We start from the raw sequence: 26,946 nt of genomic DNA on the forward strand, positions 1-26,946 counted from the left end.
TCCCAAAGCAAGTTTTACATCTAGAAATGAAATTTCTTTTTTTGCCTGACTCATTTCTTGGTGACAGCTTGGCCTTGTGAACTGAATCAGGTGAAGGTTTGAAGCAAGAAGTGTCACTTGGTGACATTGGCAAATACAGGGTGCAGTGAGAGGAAGCAGTCCTGTTGTAGTATGTAAAAATAATCCTCATTTGTTCTTGCAAACGGAGAGGTATAAAAGCTTGCTGTACTGAAAAAAAAAGCAACCTGCAAGAGAAACCTATTTTTAAAAAGGCTATTAAGAGGTGTGAAAGCAAAGCTGTCTATTATGCTTCCGAAGAAAGGTGCCAGAGCTTATACCACCAAATACTGAGTGACCGTTTTGGATAGTTGGCGTAAGGTCAAGTCCAGCCAGCAGACTACGCTGCAGGCTAGAAAGAAACTTTCCCAGCATCACCAATTGAACTTTGAACAACTGAGTGCTTGAACAGTTCAGAAGAGGATTGGTTCATGTTATCTACATTCAGCTTCACCTGAAGAAGACGAGTTTGGATTTATATCTTGCTTTTCTCTCCTGTAATGAGATTTAAAGAGGCTTACAAACTCCTTTCCCTTCCTCTCCCCACGACAGACACCAACCCTGTAGTCACAACACCACATTTAGGTTGGCAGGTCCTCCAGGCCACCAGTGTGTGTGTGTGAGTGTGTGTGAGTGAGTGTGTGTGTGTGTGTGTGTGTGTGTGTTGGGGGGGGGTAGAGTTGGCAGATACAGGTTGGGAAAATCCTAAAGAAATGGGGATGGAGCCTGTGGAGGAGCAGAAGAAGGAGAAGAGTTTGGATTTATACCCCTCTTTTCTCTCCTGTAAGGAGACTCAAAGGGGCTTACAAACTCCTTTCCCTTCCTTTCCCAACAACAGACACGTTGTGAGGTCAGTAAGGCTGAGAGAGCTCTGAGAGAACTGTGACTGGCCCAAGGTCACCCAGCAGGCTTCATGTGGAGAAGAGGGGAAACAAAATCCAGTTCCCCAGATGAGAGCCCGCTGCTCATATGGAGGAGTGGGGAATCACAGGTTTCATTGCAGACATTCTCACATGGCACTGCATATCCTGGAAGCCCCACAGTTCCTGAGAGCAAACAAACCCCAATGTTTCCCCTTGCTATCCTTGTTTCTGCTCCTTCCTGTGTTTCCCAGAGAGAAAGAGAAGGGGAGGTCATGGCAGCAGCAAGGGAAAAGCTGGGGAGAGCCAAGCAGAGCTGCTGTACTGTGGCACCTGGTAGCCAACTTCCCTGCTGGAAAGAGTAAAAAAGGGTCCTATTGGGGGATGCACACAATCCGCCAGACGTCTACCAAGGCAAGTCCACCTCCCCTCTCAGACCACAACTGGATCTGCTTCTTTCATTCGTCGCTTCTTTCGAAATGAAATGCTTTTTAAAAAACCCTTTCCTTGGACAGAGAAGGAGAACATGTTCATATTTTCCCCCCTCAACGTCTTGTCTTTCTGTCAGCATTTGCCAAAAACAACAATTCTGATACAGAACAGAAATAGCAATAATCTACAGAAATAGCGATATAAACATTTAAAGTGCTTTAAAAACAAAGCCAGCAATCTTGCAACGGCCAGGAGCGACCCAGAAGTGGGGGCAGGCAAGCTGCACAGCAGGTAGCCTCCCTCCCGCGTGTGAGACAGAAGAAATCTTGCTTGGAGAGGGCAAGATGGCCCCACTGTGGAAGCGAAAAGGAGCCTGGAAAGAAATCACTCCATGCATAATGAGGCCCCTGAGAGAGCCACATTGGGTGCAGAGAGCACTGAAAAACTTCTTGCCCAGGAAAAGTATTAGTAGCCTGCCTGGAGGGAACCTGCACCATAGTCCATCACTGGAACATACAGCAGCTGGTAGAAAGTTGTGTTATTGTATACAAGAAGTCTCTTTGATATTATATGTTTTAAAAAGCAATAACATTTGTATTATTAGCAGCGATCATATTACCTCTCTGCAGTTCTGTCCACCATCTGAGGTTCTGAATTTCCTGGCCTTGATTTTGAAGAGGAATTGAATCTTAATTTGTTTGTTTCGGCTATTTGTATGCCACTTCTTCAGAGTCCAGCTCAAGGTGGCTTAAGGCATTACTTCTTCCTTCTAAGAGTCCCTGGTTTTCTACTGACCAGTGTGCATGTCCAGCCTTTGGTTCTTTTTGATTTTTTTTTGCTCCTTCTGTTATTAATTGATGTGGTAAAACATGGCAAAAAAGCAATTTAGACGTTTCTGGACACAAGTGCAATTGTAGATTCTTTTTACTCAACACTTTACCAATGTACAGGAGTCCACGTGCATATCAGTAGAACAGTGTACTAGAAAAAAATCCTTCAGTTTTACACACATACACTCTCACCACAGTTCCTTTTTTTGATGTGTTTTATTAATGCACAACAGTCATGCAAAGATGGGAAGGATGACAGTTACCTGAAGGGGCCAAAATTGCCGCAAATGGTACATTCTCAGCTTTTGGAATTATAGTTTAAAATGTTTCTAGCTGAACTAAAATTATGGGGGTGTGGGAAAATGCTCTCATTCCTAACTATGTCAGCCCATGTTTGCTTTCTTTGTGGAAAACTACCATACCTGTTCATTTTCAGATAAGAATATATTTACGGTGGGACATGCAAGCATACATAACTTGATACCACATTTACTATCTGAAGACACTGAGCTTTTGGAAATCGGCTATGTACTTATAGATGGACCTAACCGTTCTCCCTGCTGAGATCCAGACAGTTTATACTTGGGAAAAACACAGCCGAGCAATGACCAAATAAACAAGCAGATTATTTAAGCAATACCCTAGGAAAAGGCATGCTTTACATAACTCTGGTGGGCAAGTGAGAACCTAACAAATCTTCTCTCACTCCCTTTAAAAAAAGTAATAAAAATGTAACGCAACATGTTGACTTTTTGTCCTTGTAAAAGTTACCATATGCTTTGGTATGTAATCTTTTGCCACAATGGAAACTAGAGTCTGAAAACAAGGGATGTCTTTTTAGGGCTATATTATTAAATCTAATTAAAGGCACCTTTGCTAAAGTATAATACAAGTGAGACTAAATGGGAGGGGGGATTGGTTTATGCTGTGGAGTTTGAGGGAAAGCGTAAATTTGTGTATCTTCCTTTCTTGCACCCCGTATTTTTGCTCTGTGGATCTATCTCTGAGGGCGGCTGCCAGCTTCAGTTCCCAAATTCAGTTGGTTAATGTTGAAATAGCATTCTCAAAACTTGGCTATACAAAATGGTTCAGGGAGGCTAAAGTTATGGACCCTCACAGGGGTAGCCCCCATCTCCTGTTAGCTCCCATTGAAAATAGTGGTGGATGGGGCACCCACTTTGAGGGCCCATAACTTTGCCTCCCCTGACCCAAACTTCACCAAACTTGGGGGGCATTATTAGGACAGTCCCTGAATCATACTCTGCATTTTGGTGCTGCTAGTGCTAAAAATGCGCCATGCGCAGGACAAAACGTGAAAAAACACCAAAAAATTCAAACGGAGCCGAATTTTTCAGATATACCTGAATATTTGGAATATCTGAATACATTATGTGTGTTATTCAGGCAAACAGATAATTTTGTGCCTGAATAAATCCGAATCCAAATTTTACCTAATTTTTAGGATGTTTACCAAGCTTACCAGAAAACTGAGTATGTGTTGCTACATGGTGAGTTTTATGCACCCTAGTGAAGAAATTTTATTAAGTCACTGCTCAAAGGTGGTATACTGAGCTCTGCCAAGGAAACAGTACACTACCATCTAGGCCATCAGCACCTGCAAACAATGGTGGAGGTAGCTAAGTTTCTCTCAATAGCTGTGAGGATACATGAGGTTAAATACGATGTAAGTTTTAATTTTCAGTGCCAATAAAGGTTGTTATGAAGATGTCAAAGCACACATGGGTGTGGGCTGTAATAATGAATGAACCAGGGCTAGATTGATATGTGGTTGAAGCAGGCCCCCATATCTTTTCTCCTTCAGAGAGAAAAGTGACACAGGAGGAACCATTTCAGTGGGGAAAGGTAATTTCAGTGGCGACAGCAGGTGGTGGGGAAAAGGATAAAACTTCTCGTTCTCTGGGTTTTGGATCGCAGCCTCCAGGGACTGCTTTACATAAAAAATATAATTTCTTTGGGGGGGGGGTGCGGAATTGGCCAGAGCATGGCGTAATGTTTAGCTTCTTGTCAGCAGCTTACCTGGAACAGTGTCAAAGATCTCTTCTCTCTTGATTAACATTGACTAATGGACCCTATCTCCTAATTGGTTTCTCAGTTCCCATGATCCCTATAAATAATCCCCCCATGGCAGACATAATTCTAGCCCTGGGCAAATAGGTAGACATTTGGCCTGCTGCACTTCTGTGTTCCTTGCAGATTTCCCTTCCTGTGTTTTGTGCATAATAAGCTTGGTCTGTTTTGCAAATCTTTGCAGGTTTGTTGAGAATTTGGAGTATATGGTCAGAATCTGCCCCATATTGCTCACATCTTTTTCCAGGATGCTTTCCACATTCTCCAGATGTCATCCAACCTGTGACATTCCACATTACACTGTGGAACCAATGCAATTGTTTTGCTTTTGTGTTTCCATTGTGCTGCTGTGGCGCTGAGCATGCCTGGATTGTTGTGACTTTTCATTTCATTTGAGAGCCAGCATGGTATACTTCTTAAGACTGACAGACTGTAATCTAGAGTACGGGATTCTCCCCACTACTCCACATGAGCAGCAGACTCTAATCTGGTTTGATTATCCACTCCTCCATCTGAAGCCTCCTGGGTAACCCTTTTTCTGGGTTTTCAATGTACATGTTTTTTGTCTGTGATGTGGACAAGAAACCCCATAATCTCCAATTCAAATATGAATTTTAAATTTTCATTATGTAGACTGGAATGAAGGAAAAGTTGGACTTAGCAAAAGCAAGATCCTGAAACAATGAAGAAATGGGACACGGGAAGATACTTGTGCTGCAGTTAGTGTTGGTCATGATGCCAGTACTTTAAAAAACACCCTAAAATGGTGTCAGTGTGGGATTATTCCCTGCTCCATTGAAATCATATTCCCTCTTATTTTAAAAGGGTGCAATCCATAGCCGAGCAGCTGGTAGCACAATTGCAGCTTTTTGTGGTCATCGCTGGTGTGGTAGAAGGTGCCATCACATCTGACTTGCGGCAACCTCATAGGGTTTTCTGGGCAAAAGACACAGTCGGATTCCATATGGGCCGGATACAATAGCATGGGGATGGTAAAAACACCATTGTGGGGGAGGACTTCACACCAGTGCCACTGCTGGAGCTCAGCGGCAGTGGTATATTCCCCCACAACGGCATTTTTCTGTTAGTTTAGTGAGTCTTTTGAAAAATGCCGGTGTCTACCTAGTGCCGAGTGAACGGCACCGGGTGGAAGGCGGCGTTTTCCCCATGCTGCTGTAGTTCCCCTTTTACCTCCTCTTGGCTGCTGTCACTCTGCAGAGGCCAGGGGACATGCCTCCTGGCCTCCAACAATGGAGGTGTCGCCATGGCCATAGGGGCATGTCCCCGCAGCTCTTCAGAGCAACAGCAGCCGAGAGGAACTAAGAGAGGAACTACAGTGGCAGGCCCCATGCAAAGGCGGCCCCGTGGGCTGCCATGGCTCTGGGGCTGTTTGCAGGACAGCATGCAAATGGCTCCAGGAGGTGCACCGGCATCAAGTATGCCGGTGCACTGCCGCTTGTGAGGCCTGTGTGGAATCCACCAGAGGTAGTTTGCTGTTGCCTGCCTCTTCTTAGCAACCCATAGCAATTCCTTGGTGGTATCTCATCCAAATACTAATTGCTCTTAGGTCCCTCCTGCACCTGCAGAATAATGCACTTCCAATGCACTTTGCAGCTGGATTTCACTGTGTGGAATAGCAAAATCCACTTGCACTTAGATTGAAAGTGCATTATTCTGCCTGTACAGAAGGGGCTTCTAAGATCTGACAAAATATAGCTGGCCTGGGCCATCCATTTCAGGTGCTGGTGTACCCATAGGTATCAAGGGAACTGGGATGTTATGATAATACTGCTTCCCAGATACCACAGATCTGTAACTTCCGAATCAGAGTGTCAGTGTTTGGGTTCACCTAGTACTTGTGTGTTGCCTGATAATACAGAAGTCAACATTCCCTAGAACTGCGACAGATTTGGTGACATTTGGTTTGGCTGTTTTCAGTGAATGCTGCCTGTTCAAACAATGAAAATGGATTTGATGATCATAAAAAAAATGCTGCTTGTATTAACAACGAGATGTGTTTATGGCATGTATAGGGAAATGATAAGGGTACTGGAATTCCATACCATTTTTATAAGCCAGGTTTACTTTAAGAGTAATTTCCTAAAGTAACATGCAAGAGTAGAAATTCTTTCTTGATAGAAAAGGGGAAGAAGGTTGCAAACAAAGGAAGGGGGCTCCTTTTTACTGTGTCTCTTTTTTGCAAATTTCATGCTACTGCCCATATATCTCCCACACTCATTATCAATGGTTCCTGTCTTGAAAAATTCTTAAGAGTGATAGGAAAAAAAGAAATCCAACCTGGACATGCTTACAGTACAGTTTTCTCGTTCAATTAAAGTGAAGAAAGAGGGTAATGCATACATTAGTGGTGGTGGTGGGGGGAATCAATTTTATTTGCTGGTGTCGATCCAATAGTTGATATGAAATGGTAAACTTGGATTTATACGGTAGGAAGAAATTAATGGCATGCTGCTTTTTCAAAAAAAAAAAACCTCAGGGATTCATTTATAACACAGTGTCTGGATTTGAACATAAGGATACACCATGCTTTATACACTGTGGTTTGATCAGACTTGGTTAGTTGTGACATCTGAATGGCAATGAGGTTTGTCAGTTGGCCCCCTACTGGGACTTGTGACAAAGTTTGCAGCCAGTTTGTTAGTCTGTTCTCAGAGGTTCCGTGGATCAATGATAAAGCTTCTGCATTGCATGCAGGAGGGTAGATTCCACAGAGGGTAAATATAATGGGTGTAGGAAACGATATACACCGTTCTTTGGTGGGGGGCACTTTGCACTGGTCCCGTCCCCAAAACGAGTCTGCCCCTTTTTATTTCCAGCAGTGGCATAGGAGGTTAAGAGCTCGTGTATCTAATCTGGAGGAACCGGGTTTGATTCCCAGCTCTGCCGCCTGAGCTGTGGAGGCTTATCTGGGGAATTCAGATTAGCCTGTGCACTCCCACACACGCCAGTTGGGTGACCTTGGGCTAGTCACAGCTTCTCAAAGCTCTCTCAGCCCCACCTACCTCACAGGGTGTTTGTTGTGAGGGGGGAAGGGCAAGGAGGTTGTAAGCCCCTTTGAGTCTCCTGCAGGAGAGAAAGGGGGGATATAAATCCAAACTCCTCCTCCTCCTCCTCCTCTTCTTCCTCCTCCTCCTCCTCCTCCTCCTCCTCCTCCTCCTCCTCCTCCTCCTCCTCCTCCTCCTCCTCCTCCTCCTCTTCTTCTTCTTCTTCTTCTTCTTCTTCTTCTTCTTCTTCTTCTTCTTCTTCTTCTTCTTGGGATTTTTGAAAGTTGTGAAAGCAGCAATCCTTTTGCAAAATCCTGGGTCAAAGCCACTCTCGCACGAACAGCCAGGCAGGAGGCGCTTCATTTCCCTTGCTTCCACTGCACCGTCCACGGTCAGGGAGAATCTGCCTGCCATTGCCCAGCCTTTGTAGGGAGGCTCCTTTTCCTTTTTTAAAAAAAAAATCTTGCGTGTTGCGCATGCACAGCTATGTAGGTGCAGCCGATCATATTGTGGGATGATCGGCATGGCTGTGGGAATTCATTTCTGTATGCCTACATGTGTTGCAGGAAATAAAAAAAAAGAGCTAAGTGTCTCTTGTGCGAAGGCGCAAAAGCAGTCTGGATTGTTTCCATGGGCTCCAATCACTGCCTGCACGGCATGCATGTGACCGGGTTATACATTTGCTGTGCGGAATTGACCATGGTCTCAGGTTCAGTTCCTGGTATTTTCTTTTAAAGGTTCAGGTGATAGGCTATTTGAAACACCTTGATCTGAGACTCTTGAGAGATGCTGGTTGTCAGAGTGGACGGTACTGACCCTTAATAGGTCGGTGGTCTGACTTCAAGTTAGGCCGCTTCATTTGTTCTTGTGGTTTGTTATGATAACTGAATACACAGATTGCAACTGGTTGAGTGGTATGTGAGTGAGATATGACAATGTGAGGAGAATGTCGTTACCTCCCAGGAAACAGCAAAGTGACAAGACACAGACAATCCAGGGCTTACACACAACTAGGCCTTTGTTACATTCAGTTTAATTGTGCAAATCACAACAAAGCTCAAGGTACCCCCTGAATTATCCATCACCTGACTGGTCCAGGGTAGCCTGATCTCATCAGATCTCAAAAGCTAAACATAGTCTGCCATAGTTAGTTCGTGGATTGGAAACCAACAAGGAATACCACAGTTGTTATATAGAGGACGGCAATGGCAAACCATCTCTGTAAGTCCTTGTTTATAACCCTGTGGGTTTGCCATAAGTAAGCTGTGACTTGATGACACTTTGCACACACACACCCATGCACACCTTGAATTCCCCCTTGCCTCCTTGCTATGGGACAACCTAAGGGGTGGAAAATATTTGCAACATCTCCCTTTGTTTTCCCCTGTTACCTTCTCTTCATCCCTCTAAAATGTTCTGGAAATTGTAGGAACCACCTGGTATTCCCCAAATGCTCTACATTTCCCAGAATTCATGATAGAACAGGGATTCATAAAATAGTTCCAAAATACCTAATACTTAACAACTGGGAGCTACTCTTCCTAGACTGTGGAAAGGAGAAAAAAAGATATAGTTTTCCTTCTCTTCATTGCCTCAGGTCATTGCTTCACTCCACATGGACAAAGCAGATGGCTTGGGGTTTAGTAGAAAATGGGTGGGAAGACGGTACTCTCCTCCACCTCAAAATTGCCACCCAAGCCAAAAAGGAATTTGGCAGCTGTGAGCTTGTTTCCCTTTAAAGGTTCCATGTGTCTGTGTTTGCGTCCATGCGGGCATATATAAAAAGAATTACTTCACTGGTACAAATATACAGTGGAAATTGGGGGAGATGTATCGACTTGCTTTGCTTGCAGATTTCAAACAGAATATAATCAAGAAATCAGGGAAGCATATTTGAAAAATTGACCTGCAAAGGAGGCCCACATCATTTCATATACACCGGCTCGGAGTGTGGCATATTTATCCTGCAGATGCGAAAGGTAGCTGAGTTGTCACACTGATCATTCAGGAGCCACAAACAAACCCGTAAGGACCTTTTAACAAATGGGTAAAACAAACAAGTGTGTAGGGAAAGGGGGGGAAAGGCCTTATTGGCTTGAGTCACTGAGCTGGCTTTCTCTGACTGTTGTGGTGTAAGTTTAGTCAGATAAGTTTGACAGCACTTTAGGTCCCATTGACAACTGCTGTCATAATATTGAGGGAAGATTGTATCAACACTAGTGGTCGGCGTTCAACCAGTCATATGGACCGGACGAATTTACCATATGCTTAACTACAAACTTTCCTTGGAACGCTCCTTCCAAGCGCTTGACAAGCTTATGATACCAATCAATAACAAGTTTCAGCCCGACATGTAAAATGTTAGGCTTTGCATAGAGAATAGATTAGGTCTGTGCCGAGTTTTGCTTTCTGAAATTATAAGGAATCGATTCATTGGTTCAGCGCTATGGTTCATCCAGAGTTTGTGTGTTTGTCAATACGTTTAGACAGGGTCTAATTAATTGCATGGAAATGTCAGCGTTCGCAAGGGAAGATGATAAAGAATAAGTCTGCGATGCTATAGCAACATTATTTGTCATAATGGGCAACTGTGAGTCTTGAGTCGATGTGTCTTGCGACCAGACCTACCTCACAGGGTTTTTGTGAGGGTGGGGAAAGCCACCTGAGTTTCTTGGATAAAAATATGATAAAACAAATAATGAGATGTCCCTGTCTGTAAGGTGCCATTGATTACACCTGTCTCTCACTCTCTTTCTCTCTCTGTCTGTTTCACATCATATTCCCCTTGCTAGTCCCTTTAAAACCGATTGCAAGTGTTCAAGAATTAGATATTGACTTAGGTGAAAATGTATTTCTGGCTTTCTCCTCCCTTCTGCATGTTCTTTTATTGCAGGATGGGGTGGGGAGGTTAAGTAACAAGCCAGGTTCGAAACTTGGTGAGATAATTCAAACAGAAGCCTGACCTGATTCTGTCTCAATTTGCTATGTTTCGTTAGCATCGAGCCAATTTTAATTTAGTTACCTGTACAGGTTTGGAAGTTAATAATGAGCATGTTTGAACAATATGCAAAGTACAGCCCGGGCTTAGGTAGAAAGCATATATGACCTTTTGCGGCAGGAGGGAAGATGGTGTGCTACTTGTCTTCCGGTTTTATACTTTCTCTAAAACAGCTGTCTTCAGCTCAAGTGAAACAACTGACAAAGTAAAAAAAAAAGGATCTGTCTCTACAGGCAGTCTTGCAAGGCAAATTGGGCTCCAGCCAAAACATCTGGGCTATCCTAAGACTAGGTAAACGGCTGTGTTACTTAAATAGACCTTCAGAGGGTTTGGATAACTGAGGTGGAGATGTGTTATCCAAAAGAGCGGGCTGAGAGGGTTCAGTAGCATTTCTTATCATTTCCTAGGCATCCTCGGAGAAGGCCAAAGAGATCTGTCTCAGCAACTTTGTTCATGAAGATGCACCCATATATATGAAGGTTGCTTATTTTGCTGATGAGAACGACTCTCAAATTAGTCCCACATGCTTCGATTTCCTCTGATCCCTGACACTGTTTTTGTTGCCTCTTCCAGTTCTGTTGTAGTGCAAGAGCTGGAGAAGGCGCCTTAAGACAGATGGGGGCCTGGAATTCTGGGGAAAGAATGATCATGCCATAAAACTCATACAATTGATATAAAATTCCGTAATACACCAAAAACCTTGGCGCCTTAAAGCGGAAGGTATCAGTCGTGAATATTTCAGTCTTATCAAGGGAGGAAAAGAGGAGGGGAAAGCGGGGGGACGGAGACCAGCCCGATGGAAAACCATTGCTGACTTCAGTCATGGGCCTGGTATAAAAGCTTCATCTTACAGGCCCTGTGAAATTGCACTAAATCCTTCAGGGCCCTGGTCTCACTCTACAGAGTGTTCCACCAGGCTGGGGCCACAGCTGAAAAAGCCCTGGCCCTGACTGAGGACAGCCAACTATTATAGAGCCAGAGACCACCAGCAGATTGTCATTTGCTGAGAGCAAAGCTCTTTGGGGTACATATCATGATGAACCAGCTTAACCATGTGGATATGACTACGTCCAAATCCAACGTTTGCATGCTTCCAATTAGTTAGCATAGAAGTCATAATATGAGATAGATGATATCAACTCCCGCAAGATTAGTGGCAGTTGTGTACTCAAAAGTTCAGTTGAGAGCCATTTTCACAAGCCAGTGTTGACTTCCCTGTGAGGCAGGGCTAAATCATCTGGGGCTTTTTAGTTTTCAAAAAGCCAATTGATGTGATGTGATAAAGATCTACAAAATTATTGTTATTTTAACAAAATGTATCCCATCTGTCTGTCCTTCCAAGGGTGGCCAGGGTGGCCAACAATTTAAAACATATATTATAAAATCGTATTTTAAAAATGCATGATAAAATCATATTTTTAAAACCAATAAATTAACCCCCAAAGCACAATTAGAAGCCAGAGTTAAAACATATACAAAAGTTTTAGAAATTGTGTATAGTATAGAGATGGTGGTCTGACCCGGTTAGCCATGATCTCATGAGATCTCAGAAGCTCAGAATAGTATTTCAGTGAAAGACCCCCTCAAGAAACGCCAGAGTTGTGATATGGAGGCAGGCAATGGCAAACCAACTCCAAATGTCTCTTGCCTTGAAAGCCCTGCTAGGTTTCCATAAGTCAACTCTGACTTGATGAAACACACACATAAAAAATAGAAATAGCAGACAGAGAAAAATATTTGATGGACTGATGGAGGATTGGTCTGCTGTTAGCTGTTAAATATGATAGCCAAACAAGGACTCTAGGTCAGGGATCTTCAAACTATGCCCCCCCCCCAGATGTTTATGGACTACAATTCCCATCAGCCCTGCCAGCATGGCCAAGTGGCGGGGCTGATGGGAATTGTAGTTCATTAACATCTGGGGGCCATAGTTTGAGGACCCCTGCTCTAGGTTAAGAGATGGAACACCCAAGATTCTCAGATGCTGGGGAGGAGTCAACATTTAGGGGCAGTTGCCCGCGAGCCCCACTAGTGGGTTTCCCAGGCTTCTGACAGGCCACAGTTGGAAACAGGATGATAGATAAAATGAAGCATTCTTACATACCATGCTCTTTGGACATGAAATGCAGAGGAGGGTTGATTTGAACCTCGCTATGTAAGAATTTGCGCTTCAGCCATATTCACGATCACTAACACAATTACAGCTGAGACAGATGCTATCTTCAGTTTCTCTTATTTGTCACCACTCTCCCTATCCATTGATATCAAATTTTGTTTATGCATCCTCGTCTGCAACTGGGATTTAGATTGCTTGGCCAGAAATTAGTTGAGTCTAGATGGTACCATCTGCTGAATATTCTTCAACTGTTATTAAGCTTGCAATTGTTCTTGGCTGTTGTTCTTCCTCTCTCTCTTTTTTTTATAAGTGTATTTAGTGGGAAAAGACAAGAAAGCTAAAATGGAGTGCTTGCATTATCATACATTTTCAGAGTTTGGCAACCAGAGACTGGCCTTGGCAAGAGCACACTCTGAGGATGTTGCCTATAAAGACACATTTAGACCTGCTAGTGGTTCTGCTCTTTCATTTGTAAGCCTAGCTGCACGTTTACTAGCTATATGTTGGAAAGGGTCCAGCTTTGGTGTGCAAACTTAGTTCGGGTTGAAGAACTTTAGTCCCCTTTCCCCGGCCACTTGATGGCTCTCTTAGTACCGTCCTGCTGAATCCCACCGCAGGAAATAGTTCTTCTGATTGCTGCACCAAAATGTCCCTCTACCTCCAGAAACAGGTCGTCAACCCTGGATCAACGATTAACCTTTAGGGTAAATCAAGTTGTCTGGAATTCATGACTACCGTTTAAATAAGGCTGATTTCTAACATCGCATCCATACCGTTCCCATATTCAGATCCTGGATTTCTCGTGTTAGTGGCATGAATCTGCTTCATAAAAATGTATGCACTTTTAAACATTGTTAGTTCATAAGTGGCATCCAACATGTATTTATTTTGATTGTATATCCAGATTTTCTCACCAAAGGGGACCCAGAGCAGTTTCCAGCATCATTCTTCCCCCTTCCATTTTATCCTTAACAACCTCTATTTTGTGATTGGCCCAAGGTCTCCAAGTAGGGTTGCCTGCTCTGGACTAGGAAATGACTGGGGATTTTGGGGTTGAGTCTGAGCAGGGCAAGGTTTGGGGAGGGGAAGGGAAGGGTTTCAGCAGGGTACAGTGCCATAGAGTCCACCTTCCAGAATGGGCGTTTTTTCTGGATGAGTTGATTTTTGTTGCCTGGAGATCAGTCACCAACTAGAGGTTGACAACTGTATCACTCATCTAGCTTCCGTGGAAGAGTGGAGATTTAAATTTCCCAGATCTTCATATGGCAGTTTAACCATTTTGATCCCAAAGTACACATCTAGAATCCACACAATAGGGCCAGGGAAAGAATGTTGGGAGTTTCCTACAAACCCGATTCCAGGTTTGCCAAAAATCTGAAATCTAACCAATCCAGTTTGAAAACCCAAAGTCACAGAAACAGTCTTTTCACTTTGATGAAGGAATGCTGACCAAAGTCTTGCTAGATTGTTCTGAAATCTCTGGCCGCTTCCGCACAGTCACGCTGGGGGGTGCATCGGCGTATACGACGTCCTGGTAAAGGCAGGGAAGACGGCGCAGCGCTGCGACATCGCCCAATTGACGTATCTTCCCTGCGACCTTCCGGCGCGTCGCCCAGGCCAGGGGACATGCCCCCCCTGCCCTGCACGACTGCTCTGGTGTCGCAGGGCAGGGAGGGCATGTCCCCAGGCCTGGGCAACGCGCCAGAAGGTCACAGAGAAAGTACGTTGATCGGGAAAGGGGGGGATGGCACCTTCTATCCGCTGTTTTCCAAAAACCTCGCTCGGGAAGCGAGGTGGGAAAATGGCGGCTTCGTGCCGCTGGGGGGGGAGCGAGGGTGGTGCGGCTGAGATGCAGCTGCGCCCCCATGCGAACAGCTCCCTAGGGACGGTGTTTTTGCTGTCTCTAGGGCGCTGTAAAAGGCCTGTGCGGAAAGGGCCTCTGTGACCATTTCGGGATTGATAAAAAGCTCCAAACAGCATTGCCTTAATTAGCCACCTGTAAAATGGGAATAACAATGGACTGCCATAAAGGTATATTTTGCTGGAAAGCAAATAAAACCAATGTTTTGCAATTTAAAAAAAACCCTGCACAAACTACATTTATTTGTTACACTTGTAGGTTCCATGCTTTCTTCAAAGAACTCAGAGCTGCTTAGCTGAGGTACAATCCTGACTAAATTTTCTGCTGATGGAAATGCCTTCCTTCAGTAGAAGAGAATTTCAGTAATTTACCCCTTTGTGCTACAGATCCCCAATTTGTTCCTCATGCCATTCCTAGAGGTTCCCTGTTCCATCTCTTGGGGCAGCATTTCTGGGAGATGGTTGGGCTATGGTGGAAAGGGTTAGACAGAGATGTTCTCTTCCAATGATGGAAAATTTACTGAGGATCCAACATAGTCATTTGTGACTAAGCAGGGATTTGAACATGGGAGGTCCCAGTTTCAAAACAAAACAAAACAAACACCACATTTCCATAATATTTTCCCCAATCTAGTCTTCTTTGTGCTTTTTTGTGCGTTCCTTCTGTTTTTACGTGTCTCAAAGTGTTCACTTCTAAATAAAAGCTTGACTAGAATCCTTGGAGGAAAGGGATTTTTAAAAACCCCTAAGAGATAGTATTCAGCTGGGCTATATTTAAAAAAATGTAAAGCTTTGGCCTTAAAGCAGAATTCGCTAAGCCCTGAAATATCAGTCCAGAATTTTGAGGGCAGGCTTGAATCTTATCCCTTGTAATCATGGAATTGTTCTCATTCAAGGGACGAGGCTGAAAGGTGGCTAAAGTAGGCTGTGTTTAAGAAGATAATAGAAATGCTGTGCCTTCTGTATAGATAGAAACATTTATGAGAGACTATAGCTGACATATCCATATTCAAAAGCATAACTCTGGATGATAGATCCATAAAATGGCAGGACGGTTTTTAAAATCTTATTTTTGAAAGGTGGGGAAATAAATCCACTTGTAAGTGGCCCATATCAAGTGTTTTCCAGTGTTGCCAGTTTTGTCTCTGAGAAAGAAATGGGTTGAATCTCCACAAATATAACGAAATATGGGTCTGTGTGATAGATTTCTATTAGGGCAGGATTGTTCAGTCAGTTGAAGAAATGTCATTTGATTGACTATCCGTTCTCCAAGGAGTGTAGTCAGTGGGTTTTTTAAAAATAATATTAGTTGAATAGCAGTATTTATGAAAAGTGTGAATGGCATGTTGCCCGTCTATCCCATTTTGAAGGGGTTTTCAGTCCCATTATTTATTTTGATGTTAGTCCACATTCCCCTCCCCCAAGTGTTGTTTTTTGGCCTCCATATTTCCCTTTTTCACTTTTTCCATGAATGCCCTGCAGCGATGCTACATAACTTTGCTGATTCAATGGTCCATAAAAATGGGGTGGAGGCGGAGGAAACACATGAAAATGGGAAAAATCAAGAGGCAGAGAGGAGAGGAGCAAGGTTGGGGACCAAAAAAATGGCGGAACAAGCACCAAAGGAAGGTTTGGAGACCACACAGGGGACATAGAAAACAGCCCGCCCTTTTGGCGGGAAAAAAGAACATTTCAGTATGATTGCAGTGGGAGGAAATGCCCCCCCCTTGCTTCGAGCACTGATAAGAGACCTGGGGGACAGAGTGCTAAGCTGCAGTGCTGCAGTCAAAGCCCTGCTCAATACCTGCGTTTAGTTTCAGATAGCTAGAATTCAGTTTCAGATAAGAACATAAGAACTAGCCTGCTGAATCAGACCAGAGTCCATCTAGTCCAGCACTCTGCTACTCACAGTGGCCCACCAGGTGCCTTTGGGGAGCTCACGTGCAGGATGCGAAAGCAATGGCCTTCTGCTGCTGCTGCTCCCGAGCACCTGGTCTGCTAAGGCATTTGCAATCTGAAATCAAGGAGGATCAAGATTGGTAGCCATAGATCGACTTCTCTTCCATAAATCTGTCCAAGCCCTTTTTAAAGCTATCCAGGTTAGTGGCCATCACCACCTCCTGTGGCAGCATATTCCAAATACCAGTCACACATTGCGTGAAGAAGTGTTTCCTTTTATTAGTCCTAATTCTTCCCCCCAGCATTTTCAATGAATGCCCCCCTGGTTCTAGTATTGTGAGAAAGAGAGAAAAAGGTAGCCGTCTTAAGATTGACTCAGCTTCCTTCCTTCCTTCCTTCCTTCCTTCCTTCCTTCCTTCCTTCCTTCCTTCCTTCCTTCCTTCCTTCCTTCCTTCCTTCCTTCCTTCCTTCCTTCCTTCTGGGATCAATAAAAAATGGATGCTTTGGAAGATGGACTTTGTGGCATTGTACCCCACTGGGGTTCCTGTCCTCCCCCAGGCCTGACCCGGAAATGTCCAGGAGTTTTCCAACCTGGATCTGGCAAACCTATCCTGCATCAGTGACTGGTGGGGAACTGGAAACCCTAATGCCAAGAACAGTCAGAAGGTCAATTTAAAAGCTAGTTATTAGAGGGTACAACATGGGTCTATTGAAACACTTAGCATCCTTTGAGGTATTGCAAAGGAACCTGGGAGCCGAGCCCTGCTGGTAACCGGGTAAGAAGAGTGTTGGGAGCTATGGCAGTATGGCTCAAGGCCCGTTCACAAAACCAGTCTGCACGTGGTTGGCACGTTGTTCCCAGAGTGTGTGTTCATGGCAATGCGTTGTCTGTATCCTTTACTGCAGCCGCAAAGCCATGATTTACGAATGACACCCACAAGGCTCCTTAGTGCAGGTCATATGATGGCATGCCTCTGCAACTTGAGTGAATCATTCAGAAAACCCGTTAGTTATATGCCTGATACTAGATCAGGGGTAGGGAACCTGCGGCTCGAGAGCCGCATGCGGCTCTTCTGCCCTTGCACTGTGGCTCCATGAGTCGAGCCGCCGGCTTCATCCTTGCCCGCCCTGCAGGCAGTAGGGCGGGCACACCAATTGCCCACGGCTGGCTGGGCCGCGTCGCGTCGCGGGCTTCCCCTCTCGCCCACCTTGTTCAAGCGGGGCGGGTGCTTTCCTGGCAGCTGGCAAGGCCGAGCCGCTGGCCCCATCCTTGCCCGCCCTGCAGGCAGCAGGGCGGGTGCATCCATGCGCTTCTCAGAATGAGCGGAGTAAAAGGTTAAAAAAACCCCAAGATATACATAGTGTTATCTTTATTTTAAATGTCAAAAATTATTTGCGGCTCCCAGTGTTTTCTTTTCCCGTGGAAAACGGGTCCAAGTGGCTCTTTGAGTGTTAAAGGTTCCCTGCCCCTGGACTAGATGAACAGTACAGGTCAGCAATGCAGAACGTGGTTGTATGAATTAGCCCTCATTTTGACTGAGCTGCCGATCAAAAGAAACATTCGATTCAAGTTAGTTTCTCAATTACTACTAAAAGAGTTTTTTTTTTAAGATGGCTGAATTTTGCAAGTTACTATATTTTGAGGACAGTTTCTCCCCCCCCCCCCCCAAAATGTATAAAATTCAAGGCATCCAAACATTTTTTAAATTGCATATGATGGCGTAATGTCAGTAATCTGTGGTGGGTGGGGGTATTTCACACTGTTCGCATGTATCGCTAGCAGATAATAGGATTACTTAAGCTTTTGTAATATTATGCAATATTTAAATTTATGTTGATTTTTTTTCCCATTTCATATGTAGTAATTAATTTTGTCTTACTGACAGATGATTCTCACTGACTGATTTTCAAGAGAAAATCCAGACAGGTATTTTTAACTTTTTGTTTTCATTCACGATGATTTGTATTTGTGGGTTTCGTTTTCATTAAAGGGACAATTATTCAGGCTGTATTGTGAATGGAGGCCTAACTATTATTTAGATAATTGAACAACGCCCCATTGCAATTACCCTTATAGAAGCACCCCTTAACAATTGCTCTAATGGGAAGCAGCAGATAAAGTCTCAGTACATACCTTTGCATACATACCTATGCATGCTCAGGTCTCTTGCATGCTTGGATATAGGCTTCCATTCATTGCAATGGAAGGAATTTACATGCATGAACTCAGTTCTTCGAATGAATGGGAATCCATTATGAGCGACATGTTCCAGTGTCCTTTAAAGCTTTAACAGACAGATCACTGGCCTGGGAGAAACAAATACCCTAATTATCTGAAAGGAAGGCTATGTATGATGACTTAAAAAAAACTTTTCTGGGAATAACCTTTTTTTAAGGAGTTGTTGTACATGCACAACCATTTTCGTTTCAGATAAATAGGATATATGAATCAATAATCAATGGGTTATTAAAAAGGATACGCTAATTTTTTCCTACACTGGCTTGGATCTTTGGATCTGCTGTGCAAGCAGAACCCCCCTGGTGGGAAACTCTTTTTGCCAAAGGATAGTGATAGTGAAATAGATCCACAGCATTCAATTATGAAACTCAAACTATGTTTTCAAAAATTTCGGGTGGTACAGACATTCCCAGACTTTATATTTGAAAGACTCTGTGAAGATGTGGAGGACACTAGTCCAGAATTCTTATCCCTGACATGCTAGTTTTCACAAACAAGGGGGGGGGGCTTTCCACTCCTTTTACAAGGGGCATTCAAGCATGCTGTTCCCCCAACTCCAGTGTGTAGTGGTGCCTTTTTGGAAAAAACTGTGCCCTATCAAATTTCTGCAAATGTACTTTGTCTTCACATACAACTGCTTTTGGTTTTCCCTGCATGCGTTTTCATCTTACACACCCCACCCCTTCCAGTCCTTGCCGTCCCAGCACTATTGATCATTTCATTGATCATTCCATTGGTATTGATCATTCTGCTTCTGCACCTTTGCTATGAATTTGTATTGTGGGTACATATGAGCATTTGAAGTTGTATTATACTGAGTCAGATAATTGGTCTATCTAGCCCAATATAACCTATTCTGATTGGAAGCAGTTGTCGTGGTCAAAGGCAATCCTTTCCTAGTACTTAAGCCTCTTCAGCATGCAAAGCTGAAGTACTTTACAACTGAGCCACACCAAATGTATTGTACCCTACACCTTCAAGTGTAGATCAAGCACCGGCCTTTGGGGTTGTTCAGTCACAGCGTAGCCTTACTGTATAATTACCAGGAACTTATAAAACATATATGCTATCTTTATGAACATTCACTTTGTTGTACAAAACAGTCAATACATATAGAAAATCTGAAGCTGATTTTTTGCAAGTATCAGTGTTTGAGCTCATTTTATTTAGAGTAGGACTGTGTATCAGGCAGATATATCTTAATTTCCCAGAGCCAGTTATCTAGCTTTTATGTAGACGTTGACTGAAAGCTTGTTAGTTTCTAACACTATTTTTTCTGTGGTGATCAGAATGGTATTACACTTGACTTGTATGCTTGATAGAAGTGAACCATCATGTGGGTTGCAATCTTAAGAATACTTTGCTGGACAGAGACTAAAATTGGATTTGTTTCTGAGTAATCCTGTTTAGGGTTGCTCCCCTTATCTTAATGAGAGAGAATCTTTTCCGAGTCTATCCAGTTGTACCCAATCATGTATTTTTGAGACCAACTGGACACAAAGGTTGGAAGCTGCCAAGAATGGTCTCTAGTTGGACAAAATTTGAAGTTCCCTGTCCCCTGGAGCTGGACAAGTTATATTATTAGTTTATATATAATATCTGGGTTGCATCTGGATGATGTCAAAGATTAGTCCAGATGGGACTGTCATCTCGTGATCCATATTGGCTCTTGGCAACCCAGAGTAGGTTTGTTTTGCTTGGTTCATTTCCTTTTTTACTGATAGAGAGCATTAATGTGTTTTCCAGCCACATCCAAAGTGAGAAGGAATCCACCTGTGGGAGCGGCATGTTGTGGTGCTGGTGGATTTGCCCTCCCTGGGGCACTTACCCCAGTGGAGGGGCAGTTCCACTGACATGTGATGGCTGCCAGCCTCCCCAGCACTAGGATGTTGTGCTAGATGCTGCACTAGTGTCCTAGGGCCCCCACCACAACTGCCATAGTGGAGATTGGCCAAGGGCATGGCCAGGGGAGGGGCTAATGTCAGTTGGCTTCCTCCCAACCATTAACCCAATTGCAATGGTGGCTGGAGCTTTAGACTTATGGCACCAAAAAGGTGACACAAGTCTATTCATTCCAATGGGGTCTTCTTGGGGATGGGGAGGCTTTCTTGCTTTTCAAGCATCCCTACTCTACTGGGAAGCCTCTATGGGAACACAACTGTGGTGCCACAGCTGGGCCGCCTTGCCCCTTGGATGGGGCTGCCCAAGACCCTTAGAATGAATTCCTAAATTAATGGTTGGGGAAGATCAGAATAAGGGTTGCGCTTGATCCAAAGACTTGTTTAAGAAGATGTTTGTGGGGTTAAGGGCAGGTTCCTAGACCAGCTGTGACCTAAATATCACCTGGAATAAATTTTGAAGATGACGTGGGGAGAAATATCCTCTTTTAACTGAAATGCACGAGAATTTTTGAGAGAAGTCAAAAGAGTGTAGATAAATCTAGCAAAAGTCTTGAAGTGAGGGGTATCTGTATATGTATCAATTTTCCCTGGACTTTGCCAAAAGAAAATTGGAAGTTTCCCAATCAAACAAAACATGTGAGAAATTTCAAGGAAAGCCGAAAAGTTTTGATAAATGAGTGAAATTTATTAGAGAGAAATTTCCCTTCTATTTCTGAGTGATTGTTATGGTGAGATTTTTTACAGGTTGTATCAAGTATGTCAAAACTTCATGCTTTGTTCTCTTCCTCCTTGTAATATATTTCACAGGACAAAATATAGATGTGTCTGTATCACTTTTGTTCTGATACCAGAACCACTGCCTGAAATCTGTACACATGTTCCCATTACCTAATATCTAAAAGCTTTGGTTCTCTGATGTATATTATGTTAATTTATTCTAAAATTATTGGTCCTGTTCTCTTTTACCAGACAAGAAGGTATTTTCCCTGTAAGTTAAATATGTTACCCTATATAATTCAGTAATATGCCAAGTGTCATGACAACGAACTCTCAACCAATGGGAGTACAGAACTGTCCTGTGCTCTCATTGGTTTAGGATTTGTCGTCAGGTCCAAAACAAAGTGAGAGGCTGGCTGGCAGGCCTCCTTGCTTGCCAGTGCCCTTCTCTTCCCCAACCACCCTTTCTCAGACCCAAAAAAGAAACCCAGCCCAGTGGAGCAGCGGCGGGAAGCCGCCCTCTCTACTGGGCCTGCCAGTGCCCTTCCCCTTCTCCAGTCACCTTCCTTCTGCCCTGAGGATGAAGCCCAGCCTGGCAGAGCCGTGACATGAAGCCACCCTCCCTGCCAGGCCTGCCAGCGCCATTCCAACTAATGCCCTCAGTGGGGAAAGCAACGGGAAGCCGCTCTCCATACTGGCCTTACCAACAGCATCCCCCTTCTCATACCCAGCCTCCACCTATTCAAAAACCCAAGCCCCCATAAGGCCTGGCAGAAGCCTGCTGTCTCCCACCCCACAAAGCCTGAGACGCCCAACACTATCCCCCTTCCTCCGCCCAGCCTCCACCCGCCCCAAAACCCAAGCCTGCAGACTGTAGCAGAAGCCCCTCCCCAATCACCTGCACTTCCCCACAACCCAGTCCCTCCCCAAGCTCTCCCCAGTCCTCCGTACTTCCTCCACCCACCAAATACCCAAGCTAGGCTGCCGGAACAGGGGCTGCATGCCACCCTCCTGCTCGCCGCACTAGAACCACTTCCCACTCACTTGCACACTCTCTCCCCAAGCCCCTGAAGGCCCTGGCAGAAGCCCCCACCATTCCCCTCACATCTCCCACACCTCCTCAAACCAAGCCAGTCCCTCAGCAAGCTTTCCCCATTCCTCCACACACTCTCAACCCACCAAAAAACTAAATCAGGACATGGGCAGCAAGCCATTCTCCTGCTCAGCACACCATAAACCCACTCCACTCAAGATTTCTGCTTCTACCGGCTTCACAGTGAAGCCTGAATCTTGAGGAAGGGTGATTCACAATATTTCATTTCCTCAAAGGCAGGAAATAAATAACTTTTTCTTAATCATTATAATGGTCAAGAGCGGGTGGATTTTAAACATGGAGAACTGGGTTTGATTCCCCACTCCTACACATGAAGCTTGTTGGGTGATCACAGGTCTCTCAGAACTCTCTCAGTCCCACCTACCTCACAAGGTGTCCATTTTTGGGAGAGGCAGGGAAGGAATGTGTAAGCTGCTTTGAGACTCCTTAAATGTTGATGAAAAGCGGATAACAATTGAATGTCCTTTTCTTCTTGGGTTTGATTCCCCACTCCTACACATGAAGCCTGTTGGGTGATCCTGCGCTAGTCACAGGTCTCTCAGAACTCTCTCATTCCCACCTACCTCACAAGGTGTCCGTTGTTGGGAGAGGTAGGGAAGGAGTTTGTAAGCTGCTTTGAGACTCCTTAAATGTTGATAAAAATCAGATATCAATTGTTCTGAGAGACCTGTGATCACCCAACAGGCTTCTCTTCTTCTTCCTCCTCTTCTTCTTTGCCTTGTTTTATATGTGTATTTTTATTGTCATGTTCTCTTGTCACCTGCTTGAACCAATTTCTGAAGAGGCAGGGAAGAAATAACCTAAAATAATAAGAAACTAGGGCCCCTTCCACACATGCAAAATAATGCGTTTTCAAACCACTTTCACAACTGCTTGTAAGTGGATTTTGCTATTCCGCACAGCTTCAAAGAGCACTGAAAGCAGTTTGAAAGTACATTATTCTGCATGTGCTGAATGAGCCAAAGACAGAACAAGGAAAATTATTTATCAGAGATGGGTAACAGAAAAGAATGTTCCAGGTAAATAGGGATATTTGAGGAGTATGCTTTGCCACCTGTTAACCTCTCTTCTATCTACCAATTCTTCTCTTTGACCTCCAAATTTAGAGGGAAAGATTTCTTTGATGCAGTCTGAAGAAGGCAATACTTGTTGAAAACTCTCTCCAGACCTTTGCATGCCATTGGTGTTTCTTTATTTTGCGCCTTCCTCTATATCTGCCTTTATCATTCAACAAGTTGTCTGTTCTGTGGCCATTAGTTACTTCTTGCCCCTTTCCTATCACCTCTGTGTAAAGAAATTCCAACCACATTCTTGGACCTCCTCCTTCTTCAGAACCTCAGTCCATGCCCACTTCTTATAGATATATCTGTCTCTTCAGGATTCTGTCATGTAGCCCTTAGCTGGCTCTGGTTTCCCATGAGCCTTTTTGGAAAAAATTTTTTGAATCTGATTATTCACATGTAGACATTTCCTCCACTTTTCAGTAAGAAGCTGGAGAGATCTGGGACCGGTCACTCGACAAGATATTTGCTATTCCAGTTTGCCACATTTAGGAGACTTTACAAAGTTAGACTGCAGCTGTCATTTTTCATAGGAATTTTCTTCTGGGAATACTTTTTGGGAGCAAGCCCCATTGAACACAAAGGAACACAAAGGACTTTACTTCCAAATAAACTTGCTTAGTTTGCCTCTGCTGGAACATCCTATATCCGTGGTGGCAAACCTTTGGCACTCCAGATGTTATGGACTACAATTCCCATCAGCCCCTCCCAGCATGGCCAATTGGCCATGCTGGCAGGGGCTGATGGGAATTGTAGCCCATAACATCTGGAGTGACAAAGGTTCGCCACCACTGTCCTATACACACACACACACACACTATTTTAGATTTTTTGATTGTTGTTACCACTTATCCCAAAGCATTTCACATGTAAATCTGGCCTGCTTGAGCCTCACAGATTTTATGGAGCTTTTATAAAACTTCAGGCACATCCCAAATGGCGTCCTTTGGTTCTTTTTTAGTCAGTTTTCCAAAGTGTTGGATTTTCACCAGCCAGCTTTGAATTGTACAGGACTACACAGCATACTCTCCTGGTTCAAGATTCAGTCTTGCAAAGCACACTTTGTCCATTTGAAGCATCTTTTAATGCTAGGCCTGCTTTCTTGCCGTGGCAAAACTGCATGGTGGATCTATAGCATTATCTGTAGTTGAAAGACTGTTCAGTTTAGTCAACCCTAACTGACTTTCCCCTGCAAACTGACTATAGCCCGGAATGATCTCAGAACTAGTGTGTTGTAGTGGAAAGAATGTTGGACTTGGTTCTGGAGAGACTTGGGTTCAGACTCCAGTCCAGAGGAAATCCTAAGCAAATTTATACCCTTCTAACCAGTGATGGGATCCAGAAATTTTAGTAACAGGTTCCCATGGTGGTGGGGTTCAAACTGTGGCATAGCGCCAATGGGGCTGGGCAGGGCATTCCATGGGCAGGGCATTCCCTGGAAGTAGGAGCTGTGGGAAGTAGGAAAGCTTGAATGCCGCGCAGGCGCAGGCATGCCGCGCCACGCCGGTGCACCTCCTGCTGGACTGCTTCAAGTTCTGCGCGCTACTGCTGAGAGGAGGGGCGTAACTAAGGCAAAAATCACGTGGCAAAATCACCAATTAGTAACCCCTTCTCGGCCCACACAAATAATTAGTAACCTACTCTCGGGAACCTGTGAGAACCTACTGGATCCCACCTCTGCTTCTAACCCATTGCCTTCAGTGGATGAATTTAAGCAAGCTTCAACTTACAGTTCTAAAGTTAAAATGAGATACCCCTAAGTACAGTTCCTTGGGATGATTGGACCCAAGCTGGGATATTATTTAAAAAATTAGAGACAAATTAAAAATTGACGTTTGAGCAAATTCCAATATCTGAGCAAGGCTGAACTCAGATCAGTGGAGATGGGTTTCCCACAACGAGGTCATTGAAAAGACAGACTTGGCAGTTATTACAGGCGTAAATGGTCATGTGATACTGCCTAATTAATAATAATGATAATGATTGGGCTACCAGTATGTGGCACTGTGTATAGGAAGGTATAGCTCTGTCCTTTTTGGTGGAACCGATATGATAACTGAAATAAAGTATCTTTGGTTCTGATTCAGTGGGGTTTTTCCCCCTCTTCCTAAAGCAAATCTGTGTAATACAGGCTGCTGTCCCAAAATAACCAGTTTTTAGACTTCTGTGGAATGGAAACAAATGATTCAGCTAGGGCTTTTTTGTGGCACTACTTACCAGTACGGACTACCAGCACCTCTTGGGGGGCTGTTGCAAGGGGAGAATTAATGGAAATCAATGCAGCCTTATATATGAGTATCGGCGCCTTTCCTTTCCCCACTGGTTTCAACATTCCTTCCTCAGAACGGGTGACAACCAGTGTGGTTTTATTGTGCACAGTGACAAACTGCTTTTTAAAGCCCCGTTCCTTCAATTGCTGTTTTTAACCTTGCTTATCAGACCTTGAAAGGAATCCAGAGTGCACGGTCCTGCCAGATGATGTTAATTCTTCAGTTTCCCTCCACAGAACTGCAGAAGCCGTCTTGTGGGTGAGAACGTAGAACATAGGTTCTTCTGTAGGGCACAATCCACAGCTCTGTTCTGCTGGAGTGTACCGGGGGTACACCTGGGAGCCAGCACAGTGTGCACAGCTCAGCTACGATCCAGCAGCTGCCAGTATGACTCCTGCTATCTTGGAAGGAATTGCTGCCACAGCTTCTGGCCAAGGATAGGAAGCATTGGCTGGTGGCTTCTGGCTGGGAACTATTTCAGCTAGTCAGACGAGCCATTTGTAGCACTAATAGTAGTTGCACAGCTTGTGTGACATCCAGACCCTATCCCCAGATATGTTTGGGATTTGCTAGGCCTCATTGCGGCAAATTTGCGATGTCTCTTTATTATTGTATTGTCAACACAGGAGAAAATTTTTGACTTTTGCTTCATTTTTTCCCCCTCCTCTGGCACAGTTCGCCTCCTCTATCAGATGTCCAAAGCTCACAATCCAAACCCTTTTAAAATTGGAGCAAATTTTGCCATTGACTTAATGCAGATGGTAGATAACGGTTTCAGAGGTGGGATTCGGCAGGTTCGCACCACTTCGGCAGAACCGGTTGTTGAAATGGTGCTTGTAAACAACCAGTTGTTAAATTATTTGAATCCCATCACTGAAGGGTTTCAGGTGGTAACGAGACGCAAGGGGGAGGGGGCGTTAATCATGCTCACAGCATCCCTGCTCAATTCCTTTTGCGTATGAGAGTTTTCCCCCCAAAATATTCTATTAGTTTTTTGTTACGTATGATCTCCCTTTTGTGAATCCATGCTGAATATCTTTAATTAAATCATAACTTTCCCTGTTTTGTCCCTGATTAGTGTTTCCAATATCTTCCCCACTGCTGAAGTTGAGCTTACTGGTGTTTAATTTCCTTGATCTTCCCTTGAGCTGTTATTAAGTGTGTTGTCCCATTCATTGGTGCCACTCTCCCACCTTATAGCTTGCTTCCTTCAAAATGCAGCCTTCATTTTTGTGTCTTAAATATTCTTTGAAAAGAGCATCTCCCTGTGTCTTTTAAACAACTTTGGATGTATATATATTTTTCCTCTGTAATCCTTCATAGCTGATGGAAACAGTCATATAATCAAACACCTTTGGATCTAACCCCATGATGTGAATCCAAGCAGTGATATACATTCTGTTGTGTGGTGTTGCAGCTGTAACAGCCTGTTCACACATGCAGATTGACACAGGTTACAGTCATCAAAAGATGAGCATGCATTATTATGGAGACAGTCA

The 26,946-nt window shown here is 44.1% G+C and overlaps 1 protein-coding gene across 2 annotated transcripts in view; it reads left to right on the forward strand.

The window, feature by feature from the left end:
• The window catches only part of ZNF536 (zinc finger protein 536), a 365,500-nt gene extending 347,426 nt beyond the window's left edge, over window positions 1–18,074 (forward strand). For both annotated transcript variants that reach the window (XM_048515612.1, XM_048515613.1), the window contains one exon: window positions 18,032–18,074. In XM_048515612.1, the coding sequence (XP_048371569.1) occupies window positions 18,032–18,045 (14 nt within the window). In that variant the 3' untranslated portion in view covers window positions 18,046–18,074. The remainder of the gene's footprint in view (window positions 1–18,031) is intronic.
• Window positions 18,075–26,946: the final 8,872 nt, after the last annotated feature.

The sequence above is a fragment of the Sphaerodactylus townsendi genome, linkage group LG14 (genome assembly GCF_021028975.2).
Source record: "Sphaerodactylus townsendi isolate TG3544 linkage group LG14, MPM_Stown_v2.3, whole genome shotgun sequence".
Classification (NCBI taxonomy): domain Eukaryota; kingdom Metazoa; phylum Chordata; class Lepidosauria; order Squamata; family Sphaerodactylidae; genus Sphaerodactylus; species Sphaerodactylus townsendi.